This window comes from Onychomys torridus, chromosome 2, assembly GCF_903995425.1.
Source record: "Onychomys torridus chromosome 2, mOncTor1.1, whole genome shotgun sequence".
Taxonomy (NCBI): Eukaryota; Metazoa; Chordata; class Mammalia; order Rodentia; family Cricetidae; genus Onychomys; species Onychomys torridus.
Genome location: NC_050444.1, coordinates 142774526 through 142794214, shown reverse-complemented (window position 1 = coordinate 142794214; position 19689 = coordinate 142774526). Strand labels below are relative to the sequence as shown.

General features: G+C 40.9%; 1 protein-coding gene across 6 annotated transcripts in view; it reads left to right on the top strand.

The window, feature by feature from the left end:
* Positions 1-18254, top strand: part of LOC118578200 (S100P binding protein) — a 39950-nt gene extending 21696 nt beyond the window's left edge. For 4 of the 6 annotated variants that reach the window (XM_036178932.1, XM_036178929.1, XM_036178931.1 and 1 more), the window contains 2 exons: positions 14505-14589; positions 17926-18254. In XM_036178932.1, coding sequence (XP_036034825.1) covers positions 14505-14589; positions 17926-18067 — 227 coding nt within the window. In that variant the 3' untranslated portion in view covers positions 18068-18254. Of the gene's footprint in view, positions 1-4562; positions 4780-14504; positions 14590-17925 lie in introns of those variants that run through there. The other 2 variants (XM_036178934.1, XM_036178933.1) reach the window with 2 other exon arrangements.
* Positions 18255-19689: the final 1435 nt, after the last annotated feature.

Below are 19689 nucleotides of genomic sequence, written 5' to 3'. Positions count from 1 at the left end.
ACTCGTTTTGGAGACCAGGCTGGCCTCGAACTCACAGAGATCTGCCTGCCTCTGCCTCCCGAGTGCTGGGATTAAAGGTGTGCACCACCAATGCCCATCCTGTTTTGTTTTTTGAGACAAGGTTTTTCTGTGTAGTCCTGGCTGTCTTGGAACTCAGATATCTGCCTGGTTCTCCCTCTTGAGTGTTAGGATTAAAGGCGGGCACCACCACTGCCTGACTTAAATATTACTTAAGATCATCCATATTCCATTTTTCACAAGTGTTCCAAATGTAACTTGAGGCGGGATCAGATGAAGGTTCAAATCTTCAGTTATTGTCTCAACCTTTTTTAATGTAAGTCGCTCTTTTCAGAGGTAGTTCCACATTCTAAATTTTTTCTTGATTGTTTCTTCCTTCCTTCCTTCCTTCCTTCCTTCCTTCCTTCCTTCCTTCCTTTCTCTCTCTCTCTCTTTCTCTCTCTCTCTCTCTCTCTCTCTCTCTTTCTTTCTTTCTTTTAAATGAGTTTAGTATTAATGAGACATACATGCCTGCAGTTGTGAGCTGCCATGTGGCTGCTAGAAATTGAACATGGTTCCTCTGGAAGAGCAGTCAGTGCTCTTAACCACTGAGCCATCTCTCCATCTCCCTGATTGTTTCTTTAGTGCCATTTAGTTTGATTTTCATTTCCTGTATTTCTGTAAACTAGAAGCAGAATTAGATTCAGATTAAGCATTCTGGGCACAGCTAGTTTAGAGGGTTGTTAGGAGCGTTTGTGTTCTGTAAACCTTGGAGGCATATGTGACACACTGACAGGCTGTTACCAAGTTTGTTAAGATGTTAATGGACATAACTTTCCATTGTAAGGTACATTTTTGCCTTTGTACCATATGAATATCATATTCTCCAGCAACTAACTTTACCTAATGGTTTGTGCATTCATTGATGATCTTCATCTGAAATATCTGTTAGACTAGGATGTAGAAAGTGCCCCTTCCACCTCTATATTATCTTTATTTTTTGTCTTTTAGAATATTTTATTTATTTATTTTTTTTTCCAGAGACAGGGTTTCTCTGTGTAGCTTTGTGCCTTTCCTGGAACTCACTTGGTAGCACAGTCTGGCCTCGAACTCACAGAGATCCGCCTGCCTCTGCCTCCCGAGTGCTGGGATTAAAGGCGTGTGCCACCACCGCCTGGCAGAATATTTTAAATTTATTGACAGTTTTATGCATGTATGCAATCATGTCCACCTACAACTCCCTCCTTAGTGCCTTGTTAAATACTTCTTCTCCAAGTGAGCTGTATTCCAGCCCTAGTGGATTTTTAAAGTTATAATTATAGTTCCTATTTTTAAAAAATTAATTATATGTATTACTGCTTTGCTTGTGTGTGTGTTTGTACATTGTGTGCCTGGTATACTTGGAAGACAGAAGTGGATGTTGGATTCCTTGGAACTGTGAGCTACCATATGGGTGCTGGGAATTGAACTCAGGTCCTCTACATGAGCAGCCAGTGCTCTTAACTGCAGAGTCATCTTGCCAGCCTCAGCTCCTATTCTTTTTGATGCTCAGTTTATCTCAATAATTGGACCATTAGGATTTCCTTCAAGCTGGCTTATAGTCTCATACCACCATTAACTTTTTTGTTTTTTAATTACTGTTTTAAAGCATGAAATTTACTATATTAGCCCACTATATTAACCCACTTATAAGTGTCATCTGAGTCATTTAGTCATGTGTGAGTCTTGATTACCTTTTTTTTTTTTTTTTTAGGATTTTATTTTATTTTATTTTTTTATATGAGTGCTCTAGGTACACTTTTATGCCTAAAGAGGGCATCAGATCCCACTATGTATTATTGCGAGCTACTATGTGGTTGCTGGGAATTGAACTCGGAACTTCTGGAAGAGCAGCCAGTGCTCTTAACTTCTGAGCCATATCTCCAGTCCTTCTCTAGAACTTTTTCATAATCTAAATCCCGAAACTCTGTACCTGTCAGTAAACAACTCCCTTTCCTTCTTCATACCTCAGTCCCTGGTCACAGTCAGTCTGTTTTCTGTTAGGAACTTGACTACTTTAGATGCTTCATACTGATGAAAACACAAACTTTGTTTTCTTAGGAGTGGTTTTTTTCACTTATATAGCTGAGACTCATTCATACTATGACATGTGACAGACACCCTTTTTAACCTATTCTGTTGTGTACATGTACAACTAGTTGGCCTGGTTGATGTGAATAGTGCTGCTGTGAACATGGGGCCTATAAGTATCTCCTTTTGAGAATTTCTGATTGATTGTTTTTGTAGTCTGTTTTAAGATGGGTTCTCCATGGGTGGTGGTGGTGTAGGCCTTTAGTCCCAGTACTTGGGAGGCAGAGAGAGGTAGGCAGATCTCTGAGTTTGAGCCCAGCATGATCTACAGAGCAAGTTCCAGGACAGCCAGGGCTACACAGAGAAGCCTTGTTTGGGTGGGGGTGGAGGGGCAGGGGAGGGAGATGGGCGTCTCACTCTGTAATCAAGACTGGCTTAAAACTCACTATATAGCTGAGGCCAGCCTCAAATTTGTGATTACCCTCCTAACTTTAGCCTTCTGAATGAGGGATTACAAATATGAGCCACCATGCTTAGCTCCTTGTGATACATATCTAAAGGTAGATCATATTGTAGTTTTATTCTTTCATGTTTTGAAGAATCTCCATACCATTTATTTAATTTTCGGTTTTGTTTCTGGCTTTTAATTTTATGAATTATATATTTTTGTGTGCTAAGCAATCTTTGCCTGACTCAAGTATGTTTTACAGCTTTAGCTATTAGAGTCAGATCTCTTATCTGTCTCAAATTATTCCATACAGAGTACAAGATATAAGCCAAAGTTGTTTCTTGTTGCTTTTTCCTTTATTTTTTAGTGTTTGAAAATGACATTTGTTATTTGTGAGTGTCTGTGTGCCCCAGCGTGAACACAAAAGGTCAGAGGACAGCGTGCAGGAGCCCGTTCTCCTCTCACCATGTGTGCATCAGGGACTGAACTCAGGGCACCAGCCCGTCCCGCTCCATCTTTACTTTTACTATTATTACTTGTCTGTAAAGATTGATCTATTGATTATATATACAGTGTTCTGTCTGCATTTATGACTGCAGGCCAGAAGAGGGCGCCAGATCTCATTACAGATGGTTGTGAGCCACCATGTGGGTGTTGGGAATTGAACTCAGGACCCCTGGAAGAGCAGTCAGTGCTCTTAACCTCTGAGCCATCTCTCCAGCCCTATTTTTATTATTTTTATAGATGGAATTTTAGTTGTTTCTTTACTGTTTATTGTGAGGACTACTCATTTTTGACTGATTTACCTTTGCACCTTTGTTGAAAAACAGTTAATCAAAATCTACAGAGAAAAAAAATGTAGTATGTTCCATTAGTTTTATTTTGTAGTTATTTTGGCTATTTTATTTTCTTTGTATTGATACATAAATTTAATTTTTAATTTTTATTTTATTATGTGTAGGGGTGTTTTGCCTGCATATATGTCTGTGCACCATGTGGGTAGTATCCTAGGAGCCAGAAGAGGGCATGGGATACCCTGAAACTGACATTACAGATGGTTGTGAGCTGTCATTGGAGTACTGGGAATTGAACCACTGAACCATCATTCTAGCACCCATATGCATAAATTTTAGAATCAGCCTATCAATTTATTTAAAACACCTCCTGGGATTTTATTTAAATTGCATTGGATTTATAGAAATTGGGTAAAATTTTTCAAGAATGAATATCTTGCGTATTTTGATCCTTAATTATTCAAATTTTTAATTTCTTTCAGCAGTATTTTGTAACCCCCGGTGTCTTCAAGCTTTTATGTAGCCCAGGCTGATCTTGAACTTTTCTGTTTGTTTTGGAGACAGGGTTTCTTTGTATATCCCTGGCTGTCCTGGATCTCACTCTGTAGACCAGGCTGGCCTTGAACTCACAGAGATCTGCCTGCCTCTGCCTTCTGGGTGCTGGGATTAAAGGTGTGCACCACCAGCTGGCTTTGAACTTCCTGTTCTCCTATTTTTGCCTTCTAAGTGTTGGTATTACAGGCTTGAGCCTCCATGAATAGCTGTTTTATAGCTTTTGATGTACACTCTTGTACATCTTTGGAATCATAAGTCTGTTCTGTGGTAGTATAAAAATTCAATTGATTCTTATGTATTAATCAAAACACACTTGCTAGCTTTTTAGATAGATTACAAGGAACTGTGTGTGGTAGCACACACTTAATCCCAGCACTTGGGAGGAAGCAGCAGGTGGATCTCTGTAAAATGAGGCTCGCCTGGTCTATATAATGAATTCCCAGATAGCCAAGGAGATGTAAAAAAGACCCTGTCTCAAAAATAATAATAATAGGGGACTGGAAAGATAGCTCAGCAGTTAAGAGCACTGATTGCTCTCCCTGCGGGCCTGGGTTCAGTTACCAGCAACTACATGGCAGCTCACAGCTGCTGTAGCTCCAGTTTCAATGGATCCAACACAGACATGTGCGGGCAAAACATCAATGCACATAAAATAAAAATAAAAAGTAATAAAAATTTTCTTCTCTTTTTTTCTTGAGTGTCTGTATACGTGTGTGCGTGTACCTGTGCAGACCAGAGGAAGACTGCTGATTTCCTTTCTCTATCATACTCTGCCTTCCTTGATCTTGCTTCGGTCTCTCACCAAAATTCAAGCTCCCAGGTTAGGTTAGGCTGGCTAAACAAGCTCTCAAGATCCTAGACCCATCTGTCCCTGCCTCCAGCTCTGGGGTTGAGGTATGTGTAGCCATACATACATACATACATACCTTTTGTTTGTTTATTTGTTTTTGTTTTCAAGACAGGGTTTCTCTGTGTAGCCCTGGCTGGCCTGGATTGCTGTATGTAGACAAGGCTGGCCTTGAATTTAGAGATCTGCCTGCCTCTGCATCCCTGGTGCTGGTATTGAAGGCCTGCACTACCACACCTGATCCCTGATTAGCTGCTGGGAATTCAGATTCAGGTCCTCTTTTCCCACCCACCCTTCAGTAGGTGTTTTTTTTTGTTTTTTTTTTTTTTTTTAATTGTTTTGTTGTGATATAGGTTCTTACTATGTAGCCCAGGCTATTCTGGAGCTATGAAGAACAGGCTTACAGAGATCTGTCTGCCTGCCTTCGTATGCCTCTGCAGGGCATGTGCGACCACGCCTAGGCTGTAGCTGTCATCTGCTCTATTCAGATGGCTTCGTTGTTAGCAAATATACTTTTACATAGCTTTTTTGTTTGTTTGCTTGGGTTTTTTAGTCTCTTTGTGTCCCCCTGGCTGTCCTGGATCCACTCTGTAGCCCAGGCTGGCCTCAAACTCAGAGGTCCACCTGCCTCTGCCTCCCAAGTGCTGGGATTAGAGGTGTGCACCACCATACTTGGCTTGTTTTTGTTTTGAGCCAGGATCTCCTGTAGCCCGGGCTGGCCTCGACCTCTTCGTGTGTGTGGAGGTGACCTGAACTGCTGGTCCTCCTCCTCTGCCTCCACGAGCACCCATGGCATACTCACATTTGCTCATTTATCAGTGCATCTTTAAGTTTCAACAGTGTGTTTTGGCTATTATTATAGGTCTTGTATACGTTTTGTTAAGTTCATTCATAAGCATTTAATACTTGTTTGTGCTGTGTTAAATATTTAAATTTTTTTAATATCTAGTTGGTCATTGCTAGAATATAGAAATACTGATTTTTTTTATATTTTGACTATATTGGATGATTTATGCTGAATTTTTCTGTTACTTTTGTGAACTTTTTAATAGATATTTTAGAATTTGCTGTTATATGATAATATCTGTAAATAAAGACAGTTGATTTCTTTCCAATTTATAAGCCTTTTATTTCTCTTGCCTTACTGTACTGCCTGTGGCCTCAAGCACATTAACTATGATATAGATTTACCATAGATGATATAGGTTTTATCATAAGTGCTCTTATTAGGTTAGGGAAATTCCTTCTGATTATAAGTGGTAATTTTTATCATGAACCGCTAGCAAATTTTGTTCAGTGTCTCTTCTGCATTTACTTACAGTATTTACAAATATCCTTATAGTATTTTTCTTTTATTTTGTATTATGTTATCTTACACTGATTGATAGACTGAGTTTTGTGGTCCTAGAAACTGAATCCAAGGGCTTACACCTGCTAGGCAAAACCCCTAGCCTCTATACTGTTAGGCCAGTTAGCATACATTTTTCTTAATCTTAAATCACCTTTACTCAGTTTGCTAATTCTTTTGTTAAAGGATTGTTAAAATTGTGTGTGTGTGTGTGTGTGTGTGTGTGTGTGTGTGTGTGTGTGTGAGAGAGAGAGAGAGAGAGAGAGAGAGAGAGAGAGAGAGAGAGAGAGAGACAGATGTTAAGTGAATGTTTGACATGCCATGCTTGTGGAGGTCAGAGGACAACTTTGTGGGGTCAGTGCTCTTCCACTTCTCTGGGGTCTGGGACTTGAACTCATGTCATGAGACTTACACAGCAAGCCACTTTATCTGCTCAACCATCCTGTCATCTCCTTTTAAAAGGATTTTTAGCTGGGTGGTGGCGGTGCATCTCTTTAATCTTAGCACTCAGGAGGCAAAAGCAGGCAGTCCCTGTGAGTTCCAGGACAGCCAAGGCTGCATAGAGAAACCCTGTCTTGGGGTGGGGGGTGGGAGGGAGATTTTTATTATTTACAAGTATTGTCTTTAGTTTTCTTGATCATGGTAATGCTAATTTTATTTCATTTTATTTATATTCAGGACAGGGTTCTCACTGTGTAGCTCTGGCTGTTCTGGAACTATGCAGACCAGGCTGGCCTCAAACTCACAGAGGTCTGCCTTCCTCTGCCTCCCAAGTGCTGGGTGTGTGCCATTATGCTGGCTCCCTAACTTTATTTTAACTTACGTCTTAAAGGAACTTGTCCATCTCATCTGAGTAATTAATTTATTGAAGAAAAATTATTGGTAATATTCCCTATTATTACTCTAACTGCCCTAGGGTATACAGAGTTACTCCATCTCAGTCCCAGTGCAGGTAATCTGTGTAGGTGGCTGGGTTGTTTTCTTTTCTTGTTTTGCTTTCTTGAATAGTGTATCTGGGGGTTTTTCAAACTTACTGATTTTTTTTTTTTCCTCCACAAATAAGGTTTTATTTTCATACTTTAAAAAGATTGTTTTGTTTTTTATGTAATTGTGTGTGTGTGTGTGTGTGTGTGTGTGTGTGTCTGTACTGAGGATTGAATTCCAGGGCCTCCCATGTACTAAACACTGACTGTATCATCAAGCCATAACTGCAGTCCCTGAAAGTACTTTGTAATTTTCTTTGATTTTGGTCAATTAAATGAGAAAAATCATCTTGTGTTTCTTTAACTTTTTATTATTTATGTTTTGTGCATGTTTGCACTAATAGGTCTCAGCACTGAAGCAGAGACAGCAGGAGCCCAGAGCCTCACTGGCCAATGAGTTTGGCCAATTGGTGAGCTCCAGGTTCAGTGAGAGATTTTAATTCAAAAAATAAGTTGTGGGGGCTGGAGAGATGGCTCAGTGGATACATAGAGGTACACAAAAGAATCCTGGGGTTCAGGGAGAAAAGAGTAGATTCTTAATCATATAGCTAGATTTCATAATAAAAAAGAACCACAAAGTCAAGTTCCTTGCCCTTAAGGGCTCCGTCAGATAGGTCATTATTCCCTATTCAGATTTCCTTTATCTGTCACCATGATCCAAGAGTGCTTCTGCTGCTCTGTTAACTGTCGGAATTGACTGTATTCTCTTCTAGAGCCTGGCTGTGTGTTAAATGTATCCACTTCCTCCCCTGTCACTACTAAACCTCACATTCCTAAGGACAGTATCAAATTGATTCTGTTATAAACAGTTGGTGCTAGGGTATGTTCTAGTTATTAGCCAGATGGTAGATTTTATTCTTTAGTTTTATATTGAAATAGGTAGTATGCCATACAGTACAAAATATGGTACAGAACTTGTCAGAATTGAATAGCAGGCACTCATATCTGTTCACTTTTGATACAACATTCACTTTCCAGCTTTTTAAAGATTTATGTGTGTATGAGTGTTTTATCTAAATGTATGTTTGTGCACCATGTATGTGCCTGGTGATAGCAGGTGCCAGAAGAGGGCATTGAATCCTCTGGAGCCAAAGTTACTGGCAGCCACCATGTGGGTGCTGGGAATGGAACCCAGGTCCTCTGCAAGAACAGCCAGTGCCTTTGCAGCCCCAGTTTTTAAATTATTAAGGCCACATATTAGATAGAATTTTCCCCAGTACCAGCTTCGTATTTATAAGTTAAGGTTTACATTAGTGATTGAATTACTGAAGTGTAAGGTTTTTTTCCCTCCAGTTTTTATTGTTCAATGAATTTTATTTAGCCACAGAACAAAGGACAATCTTCACCACCTTTTAGCCACAACTTAAAAATAAAATCATGATACTGACTGTTGCTCCAAGAAAGCCCATCTGTTAGAGACTATGAAGAGAAGAGAACATTTAAATGTTCCAGTTCTTGTTAGCATCTCTAAATTTGGAGGAAGAGGTTGAAGTTATTAACTGGAAAGGAGGCTTTTGGATTATTAGCCTCACCTGGGTTTGATCCTGGTTTACCAATCAATATATTAGATGATGGCTGAGTATCTTCTCTACACTTCAATTTTCTCGTGAATAAAACAAATCATAGCTTTTGTCTCTTAGCAATTGTTAGAATTCAGTGATACATGTAAAACATTTAGTAGGGAACCTGGTACATGTGTACTTGGTAAATGTTAGCTACCATAATCTCCAGATTATTTGGCCTTATTGACAATAAAGATTACTCTTAGGAACAAGTTCTTTCATTCCTTCTTTATTTATTTGGTATTTTGAGGCAGGTTTCTCAGTGTAGCCCTGGCTGTCCTGGAACTCACTTTGTAGCCCAGGCTGGCCTCAAACTCATCGAGATCTGCCTGCCTTTGCCTTCTAAGTGCTGGGATTAAAAGCGTGTGCCACCACATCCACCTTGGCAAAATTCTAATTTTTTATTACACTTATTGTGCTTATGTGTATATGTGTTGTGTGCATACATGTGTCTAAAATAGGCAAGCTGGAGACTAATCCAAATCTCCATGTTTCTTTGGTGGAAGAGGTTGGGGTAACTGGATTGATTTTCTTACACCAAAGCCAGCGAGAACAAAAGCATCACTGTGGAGAGGGTACATGAATGGAGTTCTCTGCACAGCTCTGGGGATTGACCTAAATAGCATGGCAAGGGGATGAGGAAATGACAAATACAGGCACACAGAAAAGCTGGGCTCAGGTGGACTGGCCTCCTGATGGAGAAGTGCCAGCACCCATGGCAACTCAGCATGGCCACTGTGTACAGCTGACTAGGGATGCCAGGTTATTGGATACAGCTGATCTAGGAGGAGCAGTCTTCAGGCCATGAACATGGGGGAAGGGGGCTATAGCAGATATTTTCTGCACACACTGTCCACATTGGCACTTGGAGCCTCACCCCAGAAGATTTTTGCTAATCCTATTGCTCTGAGGCTTTGGTTCTTGACATGGGCATGGCCATGTCAACAATTCACATTCACTCAGGACTTTACATGCTCCCTACAATGGAGTATTTGAAGAGTCCCAAAAAGTATATCCCTAAAACAAAATAATTTTTCCTGGCACTAAAAAGCTAAATCTGGTGTAGCGGGGGACCCGGCCTCGATAAATTAAAGAAGAAAAAAAAAAGTAGGAAGAAAGGGCAGATGATAACTTTTCTTTTAAAATCTATTTAGTAAGGCTGGGCATGATGGTGCTTGCCTTTAATCCCTGTACTTGGGAGCCAGAAGCAGGTAGATCTCTTGAGTTCAAGGCTAGCCTGGTCTATGTAATGCGTTCCATGCCAGCCAGGGCTATGTAGTGAAAAGGCTGTCTCAAACAGAAAAGCTACGGAGTGATAGCCACTGCCTTATTTATGAGACAAGTACCTCTGTGTGCGTGGTGCGTGTGTATGCATTCTTTAGTAGTCATCCACCTTGGTTTTTTGTTGCAAGGTCTCTCATTGGCCTGGAGCTTGTGAATTAAACTAGGCTGTTTGGCCAGTGAACCCTGCTACTTGCCCAGCACTGGGATTACTAGTGGATATGACAACTACATCTGGCTTTTTTTTTTTTTTTTAATAGTTGTGTCCAACAGTCCTGATTTAAGTAAATTGACTCACAAAGTGAATATGTTTTTATATTTTGTGTTCATGTGTCACCACGATACATGTGTGAGAATCAGAGGACAACTTGGCTAGAGAGGGTCCTTGCTATCCTGGATCTCACTCTGGACTAGGCTGGTCTCGAACTCGCAGAGGTCCACCTGCCTCTGCCTCCCAAGTGCTGGGATTAAAGGCGTGCGCCACCACCACTGCCTGGCTGGGTTCTGTCTTTTAACTGTTTTTAAAGGACCAAACTCAGGTTGGCATGCATGTTGTCAAGTGCCCTCCTGACCTGCTGAGCCATCTTGTCGCCCACTTTGAAAAAGCTTTGTTCTGTTATAGTACAAGTGTGGAATGGATGGGAAATAAATTTAGCAGGCATTCAGTGTCTTGATTAGCATTGTCTGTCTATTCTGATTGCCATGAATGTCCCCAGAGTGCTGCCACTCTGCATCATGGTTTCTCCCAATGCTGCCAGTCAGCTCTGACCCCAAATTCCAAATAAAACAGAGGTGCCAAGGACACCAGCCTGCCATGTTCATGGTACAAACTATGACAAAACCCATCTTCATGAGGTTAAACAGGTGGGATAGGATTGCCTGTAGGACCTACAGCCACTGGCATCTTACTTACACTCTGCCTCAGTTGCTCAGCTCTCCACAATATAGTATTTTAAAAAAAAACATAATCCACCAGCCTGGTCTACAGAGTGAGTTCTGGAACAGCCAAGGCTACACAGAGAAACCCTGTCACAGAGAAAAAACAAAAATAAAAACCATAATCCAATTCAGGTATAATATGGTAACATAGGCCTTTGATTTCAGCACTCTGGAGGCAGAGGCCGGTGACAGATCTTTGTTTGAGGCCATTTTGGTCTATCTAGGGAGCTCTGGTTTGGCTGGGGCTACACAGGAAGACCCTGTCTCAAACAAGTAACAGGGAGAGCAGTAATCTTGTCTCAGTAAATAGTATGCCATTTTTTTTCCTTTCTAAAGATAATTGGATATAATTAGTAATGTTCAATTCTTCACAAAGATGGAGAATAGTCCCTCCTCACAACCTATTGAAGTTGAGTTTTCTATTTAGATTTATATAACTGGTTATAGGAATATATTTAAAAACTAGGGAAAGAATCCCATTGCTGTCTCAGAAATGAATAGGATTCACCTTTGTTTCAGTTGTGTTTATTACCTTGTTCTAGGAAATGGTTTAAAATGCAGAAGCAATTGTGTATGCATATATATGTATACACATTTTTTAAGAATTCGGGTTTTTTTCATATAGTCTATTTTGACCATATACTTTTCTTTCCCCGACTCCCACCCACCCACCTAACTTCATGTTCTCTCTTTCAAAAACAAAATCCCCAAACAACAAACATACAAACTAATATTATAAGAAATAACAAAAACTGAAAGCACACAAAAAAATCACAGAAGTCCTGGGCATGGAGCCCATCCTGGAATGTGATTGATGCACTTAGTGAATTGTCTATATTTTTATTACTGTGTCAACTACAGTTCCCTGTATCTAAAAATGTCTTTTAATTAGGGAAAGGGGTGTGTGTGTGTGTGTGTGTGTGTGTATTATATATACATAATAACAGATAAAGACTATTGTCATTTTAAGGTGATTTTAAAAAAAAAATAAAGAGGTTCTTAGATAAGCAATATCAGCAGCAAACAAGAATATGTTAGAAATCCCAGACCTACACAACCAGAAACTCTGGAGTGTTAGCCACCAACAATCTGTTATGTAATCTCCATCTGATTATATACATATTAAATTTGAGAACCGCTGGTCTAGGGAAATTGTTTCCTAACTAGGGTTTAATTTTTATTTCTGTTTTTGTGCAGTTTAAGCTCAAGTTTAAGGTTTTGTTTTGTTTTTAAAGATTTTTATTTTATGTACATGGGTATTTTGCTTGCGGATATCATCTGTACCACATGCATGCCTGGTGCCTGTGGAAATCAAAAGAGGGTATTGGATCCTCTGGAACTGGGGTGACAAGTAGCTGTTAGCCATGTGGATACTGGGAACCGAACCCAGGTCCTCTGCAAGAGCAGCAAGTGCTGAGCAGTCTCTCCAGCCCCAAGTTTCAGGGTGGTGGTGTTACTGTTACTGGTTTTCTTCTTTCTTTTTCATTTTTGGGTTTTTGTTTGTTTGTTTCTGAGGTATGACCTCTGTAGCCCAGGGTAGCCTTGAACCCATGGCAGTCCTCCTGCCTTAGCCTCCCAAGTATTAAGACTATAAGCATTTCAAGGCTGGAGAAATGGCTGAGTGGCTACTTGTGTTGCAGGATACAGACCCAAAGACCACTCAGCATGACCAAAATCTGACTTAAAATTCTGTATTAGACCGGCTGGAGACTGGAGAGAAGCACTTCTTTCAGAGCATCCCTGAATGTATTTTATGGGGAGCTTTTAAAGGCCAAGGACACAGAAAAGCTGCATCCTGGACGGCAGCTGCAGAAGGAAGTAAAGAAGCAAGCAGTTTAACAGAAGCCAAGCCATGCCATTAGCTGGGGCATTTCAACCCTGAGTTTCTAGAACAGGGTTAGTACCTTCCCATGGCACTTTTCACAGCTGAGGAGGGGTGGGGGTAAAAAAAAGGGGCAGTTTCAGGTTAAACCAAAGATGGTTATAGCAAAGACAAGATACAGGTACCTTTGTCCTGTCACAACCAGGACTTAATTGTTCTTACAGAGGACCTGGGTCTTGTTTCCAGTACTCACATGGTAGATAGCAACCATTCATAACTCCAGTTTCAGGGAAGCTAGTGCCACCTTCTGACCTCCATGGATACCAGGCATGCATGTATTGCACATAAATATAAATCTAAAACTTTTATTTTTTTGAGACTGGGTTTCTTTATGGAGTACTGGCTGACCTGGAACTTGCTCTGTAGATCAGACTGGCCTCGAACTCACAGAGATCTGCCTGCCTCTGCTTCCCAAATGCTGAGATTAAAGCTGTGTGTTACCACCACCCAGCATAAAACATTTTTTTTAAAAAAAGCATTTCACATAGTGGAGGAGCATGGTGTCACAGAAGAACAAGTTGAATTCTGGATGATTAAACAGTTAAAACAAATTTACTTCAAATGATATTAAGAACATTTATCTCCATATGATTTTTAATAAAATCTTATTTAAAAAGGACTTGCAAATAGAAAACCCACACACTGAAGTTTCAGTGAACTTCTGTACACTTATGTGGTAGTTTGAATGAGGAGGCTACCATAAACTCATAGGTTTGAATGATCCCTCTACCAGTTACTGCAACTGTTTTAGAAGGATTGGAAGGTGTGGCCTTGTTGGATGGAGTGTGTCACTAAGGGTGGGCTTTGAGTTTCCAAAAGCCCACACCAGACCCAGTCTCTCTTTCTGCCTGCTGCCTGCAAATTATGATGTAAAGCTACCAGCACCATACCTGTTTATTTCCTGCCATGATGATCATGGACTAACCCTTTAAAACTAAACAAGCCTTCAATTAAATGCTTTCTTTCGTAGGAATTGCCTTGGTCATGGTGTCTCTTCATAGCAACAGAACACTATCTAAGACAAGTTAGAATAGCTGTTTTGAACATACATGATTCCCACCCCCCCCAAGACAGAGGCTCTGTGTAACAACCCTAGCTGCTCTGGAACTTGATCTGTAAACCAGGCTGGCCATGAACTCACAGAGATCTCATGCCTGCCTCTGCCTCCCAAGGGCTGAGGTTAAAGGCATGTACCACCATGCCTGGCATATATGATTTTTTAATAAGATAACATGAAGTATGTAGTATATTGTCAGGTTCTCAAGGATTGTGGGAAATTGTCTTTAATAGTTTTTCTTGTTAGCAAGGAGTACTTGTCTCCATCTGTTCTAAACTTAGTTTTTCTTCAATGTGTTTTACTGTTCTTTGTCTCTGAGCCTTTGTAATAGCTACTTTTCTTAGACAAGCCTCCTGTAACCTGTTACCTCAGTAATTTCTATGCATCCTTCCGATCCCTGACTAGTTTTCCAAGTTCCCACACCCCAGTCTGAGCAGCCACTTGCATATCTCCTTCCCACATTATGTGAGGGCAGAGACAGACAGACATGTCTTGTTCACTGCCACATTCTTAGGTACCTGTGAAGTGTTAAAGAAATGATCATTGCCATTTTTGTTTCCTGTCACTGTACAAAAGCAGTGTCTCCATCTGGCCTAGAGTTTCTGTGCTGGTTGCTTGTGATAATTCCAGCAGGTATTATAAGGTCAAGTGCCCATTTCTTTTTCCCTAAAGCATGTGCTTTGCTTTGATCAGGGCAAACATACCCTCAGCTGCTTACCAAGCACTCACCCTCTCTCACAGGTACTCTGGGAGAGCTAGGTGCTCTGATGGACCACGTTCACATGCAGAACCCAGACTGGCAGCACCCTTCAGATCTCACTACACGGTAAGTGGGTCTTCTTTCCGTGGAAGGTAGAAAGGCTGGAATTTGGTTCCCAGGGAAATGTGATTTCCAGAAAAAGAAACATGGCCTTAGAATGAACTAAGAATTGGACAGAATTCAGGTTTTAATATGCACAATGTTTAACTAACTAGCTCTATGATTATGATTGGTTCACTTCAATTTTGTGGTTATCAGTAAATTTTCTGGTTCTAAAAATCTGATTTCTGTTTTATTTATTATTGTGCACATGTGACATGTATGGGGGGGAGTGCCTGCATGCCTGGTACATGTGTAATGGAGTCAGTTCTCTCCGTCCACCTTTACATGAGTTTAGGGTTTGAACTCAGGTTGTCAGGTTTTTGCAGAAAGTGCTTTTGCCCACTGAGCCATCTTCTTGGCCCCTGAGTCAAGAATTACTTCCTCCCCTTCCTCTTCTCTTCTTCCTCCTTCTTCAACGCTACAAGGTCTTGCTGTTCAGGCCAGCCTCAGGCTCCCAAGTCTTATTCATCATATAGTCATGCACTGCCATACCCAGCTTCAGTATCTGGGGTGCTCGGCTAGGCAGGGTACCTTTAATCACAGCACTTGGGATACAGAGGCCAGTCTGGTCTACAGAGCAAGTTACATAGCAAGTTCTAGGCCAGCCAGGGTTACATACTGAGAGTCTGTCTTAAAAATATCTAGAGTGTGTGTTTGTCTGTTTTGAGATGGGATCTCCTTATGTGGCCAGGCTAGCATCAAAACCATGATCCTTCTGCTTCTACTTCCTGGATGGCAAGATTATAGGCATGTACTATCACACGTAAACGAAACTAAAATCTGGGTTCTTGAGCTGGCAAGATCGCTCAGTGAGGACAGGCAATCGATGCCAGGCTATATCAACTTGTGTTAATCCCAAGAACCCACATGGTAGAAGAAGAGAGCCAACTCCTGCAAATTGTCCTCTGCTTTTCACACATGAGCTGTGGCACATGGGCACCTATACACATCTATGTTCTTGATGCAGTACAGTTGTAACTTTAATTCAGTGACTCAGAAATCTTAGGGTTGTATACGCCTTTAATCCCAAAGGCAGGCAGATCACTGTGAGTTCAAGGCCACCCCGCCTGCATAGTTCCAGGCTAGCCAGGTCTACATAGTGAGACCCTGTCTTTAAAAACAAAAACACAAAAGCCTTGGTGTTACTGTAACTTTTTTCTCTCACACTCCATATTATGGCATCAGGAAATCATATAGCTTCTACATATCTCAGTATTTTTCCTGGATTATTGCAAGTCTCCTACATCTGTCATTGCCTGTTTACTGTTCTTACGTCAGAAGCCAGAGAGATTCTACTAAAGCACAAGCCAAGCTCCTTTCTTTCTCACTCTTTGCCATTGGCTTCCAGCCAGCTAGCCATCGATCCTCTAAGAAGTCTGGGTGCTTTGCTGGCTCACCAACCTCATCTACTACTGTTAGTGCCTACTCTTCCAGTTATTCTGGCTTCCGTCAGGACCACAGCTCTGAAAGCACTCTGCAGGCAGAAGCAGGATAACTGTTATCAATTCTAAGCTATCTTGGGGTACATAGCAAATTCCAGGATGCATAGCAAGATTCTCTAAACAATCAAACAAACAACAAACAAATAAAATGAAATAAAACCAGAAAACATGGAAATGTAGCTCAGTTGTAAGTTCTACTGCACACACACCCTCAAAAAAGAGGGGCAATGTAATATAGTTGTTACTAAATACATTTTGGAGTCAGATAAATGAATTATAATCCAGGCTTTTCTCCCTACTTCTCTGTGTGACCTTGGAAAAGTTACTTAACCTGAGGCTTAATTTCCTTATTAGTGTAGAAGTTAATGTCAGTACTTTCCTAGTAGGATTTCACTAATATTAACTTAGAGGGTATTTAAATAATTCAGCAGATAATCTCATATAGTGGTAGATAAAAGTCAAGTGCTGCTAAAATTATTTTAAAACTTGGCTGCTTCTCACAACTACCTGTGTCATGTCCCAGCCTTCACTCCAGGGGAGAAAGGGTCTAAGAATCCTTTTTTGAGTCAGTATTTTTGGAAGGCCCAGCTGGACATTTGCACCACAGCATGCACATGGAGGTCATAATACAATCCTCTTCCCTCGGTGAGTTCTGGGGTTGAATTCAGCTTTGTTAGGTTTGCTTGCAGGTCCCTTTACCCACAAGGCCATCTTGTTTGACCCCCTTTGTCTTGGCTTTCCCAATACTGGGATTACATGTCTGATCCCACCACACCTGGCTAAGAGTATGTATCTTTGACAAGCTTCCTAAGTGGCTATTGGTAACATTTTTGGAATTGAGATTGGGTCAAATTATTAAGGATCTTTCTCAGAACCCACACCCAGAACAGGTGACTCTTGGACCTTACTATGGGTCTGTGTTATTGGTTATTCAGTCTCTAAACTTACCATATGATACTCACAAGATGACTTACCTTCTCTGGGAACCCTCTTTTTCTCTAATCTGAACTGCTGTGGCCTAAGCAACCTTGATCTGTGTTAACAGTGCAGTTCTGTTGGAGGTGTAGGTCTGATGAGTCAGTGAAAGACATCCTGCTCGAAACACTTCCAGAGGGAGAAAAAAATTCTCCTTGAACTGTTTTTGGTTTTTTGAGACAGGACCTTCTGTAGCTCACACTGGCCATGTAGCTGAGGATGCCTTGTCTCAGAGTGTAGGGATTACAGGTGTACACTGCCATGTCTGGTTCTTAAACCTGACACATTGAATTTCCTTAGAACATGGGATATATGGCACTTATCATAACAATACCGTAGGAATGAGATGACCTTGAAAGTTGGAAGGAAACAGCATTTATGTATGATAGGGTTTTCATAGAATGAAAATAGTATAAAATTTTTAAATTTTAACATCAAAATATAATATTAGTCCTACATGGTAGCAAATACTCTCAGCACTCAGGAGGCAGAATTAGTTAGATCTCTGTGAGTTTAAGACTAGCCTGATCTTCATAGTTCCAGGAAAGTTAGGGCTATATAGAGAGACCCTGTCTCATATAGACAAACAACAGCATATATAACCTGACTTCTAGGAGTAAAAATGTCTTCAAAAATAGTTCTGAAAACAAACGGGCATGGTAGCACAGGCCTTTAATCCTAGCACTCGGGAGGCAGAGGCAGGCGGATCTCTGAGTTCAAGGGCAGCCTGGTCTACAAATCAAGTTCCAGGACAGCCAGAGCTGCTATACAGAGAAACCTTATCTGGAAAGACAAGCTAAAACAAACAAAAAAATTTGTAGCTGGTTTGTATACAAGTGGCCATTCCAACTGAAAATGCCCGCTGTTTTTCTCTCCTCAATAGAAACTATGCCCGGTTCCGACAGAAACCGCTACAGAGATACAGCCTAAGTCAGTGGGTTGACAGAAACAAGCGGAGCCACCACCGTTTCCAGCGCCTCCCAGACTTCTCATACAGTCCATATGTTTCATCCCATCAACAGTGACAGCCCCTGCCCAGGATCCAGTCCATGGCAGCCAGCATCTTATCTCCTCTGCTATTTTTGTTTGTATATTTTGAGTTTTATATTTCACAAAATTTTTATTTAAAGTATTTGTCACCTTTTGGAAATGCCCATTACTGTCTTAAATTTTTTTTGAGGATCCTCCTGATTTATGTGTCTGTCTATGTTTCAGCAATATTAAATAGTATTTTTCTGTTTTCTTTCTTTCTTATAAATGTAAAATGAAGGTAGCTCCCTTTTGAAGGCCTGCATTACTTCAGAACATCCAAGCTTAAGTAACATACCAGCTCTTAGCTCTTAGATGATTACCTCAAGGAAATCATCTTCCAGTCTTCTGTAAAGAAGGGATTGTTCTGCAGGATACAAGCCAGTGTTACTGTTGATGACTCGTGATTGGGCAGAAGTCACTTTTAACAACTCCTCTCTAAATTTGAGTCTCTTGAGTGCCTGTCAGTATTTTAAGGTTGGCAATTCAGGACATTTAAAATAAGATGGAGTAAGAGAAAAGTCCTGTTGAAAGGATAAGTTAAAAATGTAAATCTCTCCTTTCTGTACCTTTTAGCTGCCTTTATTTTTTAAAATTATTGCCTTTTTTTTTTTTTTTCATTTTCTGTTAACTATATCTTGCTCACAGTGTTTGTAAACCTTACACATTGTAACTGACAGAAGACAGCTGACTAACCCTTGTTGAATACTCTGTGGTCTTGTGACTGCTTGGTTTCTCTTGTCCTTTGAAGGATTTTTTTTCCCACTCCTAGTGACCATTTCTGGAGTTTTACAGGAGGTGTTCTTATGTCCTGATAGATTCAGACACGCCTTTCAGAATGCCCTCTGTTTACTGGAGAACTTCTACCAGAATCTTGCCTTGATGACGGGCCAGTGCCATTGAGATGTCTGGGAATCTTCAGTTTCATGTGCAGAACCCCAAGTTTATATGTTGTGTTATTCAAGGAGCCTCTTTGCTGTGGAGGCCTTTGGAGAGGTCCTCTTTGCCTCTCTGGTTGATTATGGGTCCCTCCACACTCTGGATGGTAGTGTTTAGCATTTGGTCAGGCTCCACCGTCACAGTACTACTCAAGGACATCCAGGGAAATTGGGATGGAGCCCGTCCATCATGTTACCTGTTCTTGAGTGAGGTTCGGGGTTCTGATCAAAGCTGATAGATAGGCTTGTGTGTCTGTCTTAGTGGATGTCTCCCGGCAGCTCTAGACCTCATTTGGGGGGGGGGGGGTTTACAGTGTGGTGTTCACGCTGCTATCTTTCACTCTGTGGAGATTATTCCTAGTTGTGGTTTTCTTTCGTCAGTCCCATTTTTTATGTGGATAACCCATTCTAAACACTCGACTCCACTTTAGAAAAGTGATTTTTTGTTGGGGGGAGAGGGGTTTCGAGATAGTGTTTCTCTGTGTATCCCTGGCTGTCCTGGTACTCACTCTGTAGACCAGGCTGACCTCACTCAGATCCGCCTGCCTCTGCCTCCCAAGTGCCAGGATTAAAGGTGTGTGGCACAACCATTTGACTGAAAAAGTGACTTTGATTTAGGAAAATCTTGATTTTTTTTTCCCCCAAGCCTTCAGTGGGTTTGGATGAATGTTCCTGTTTGT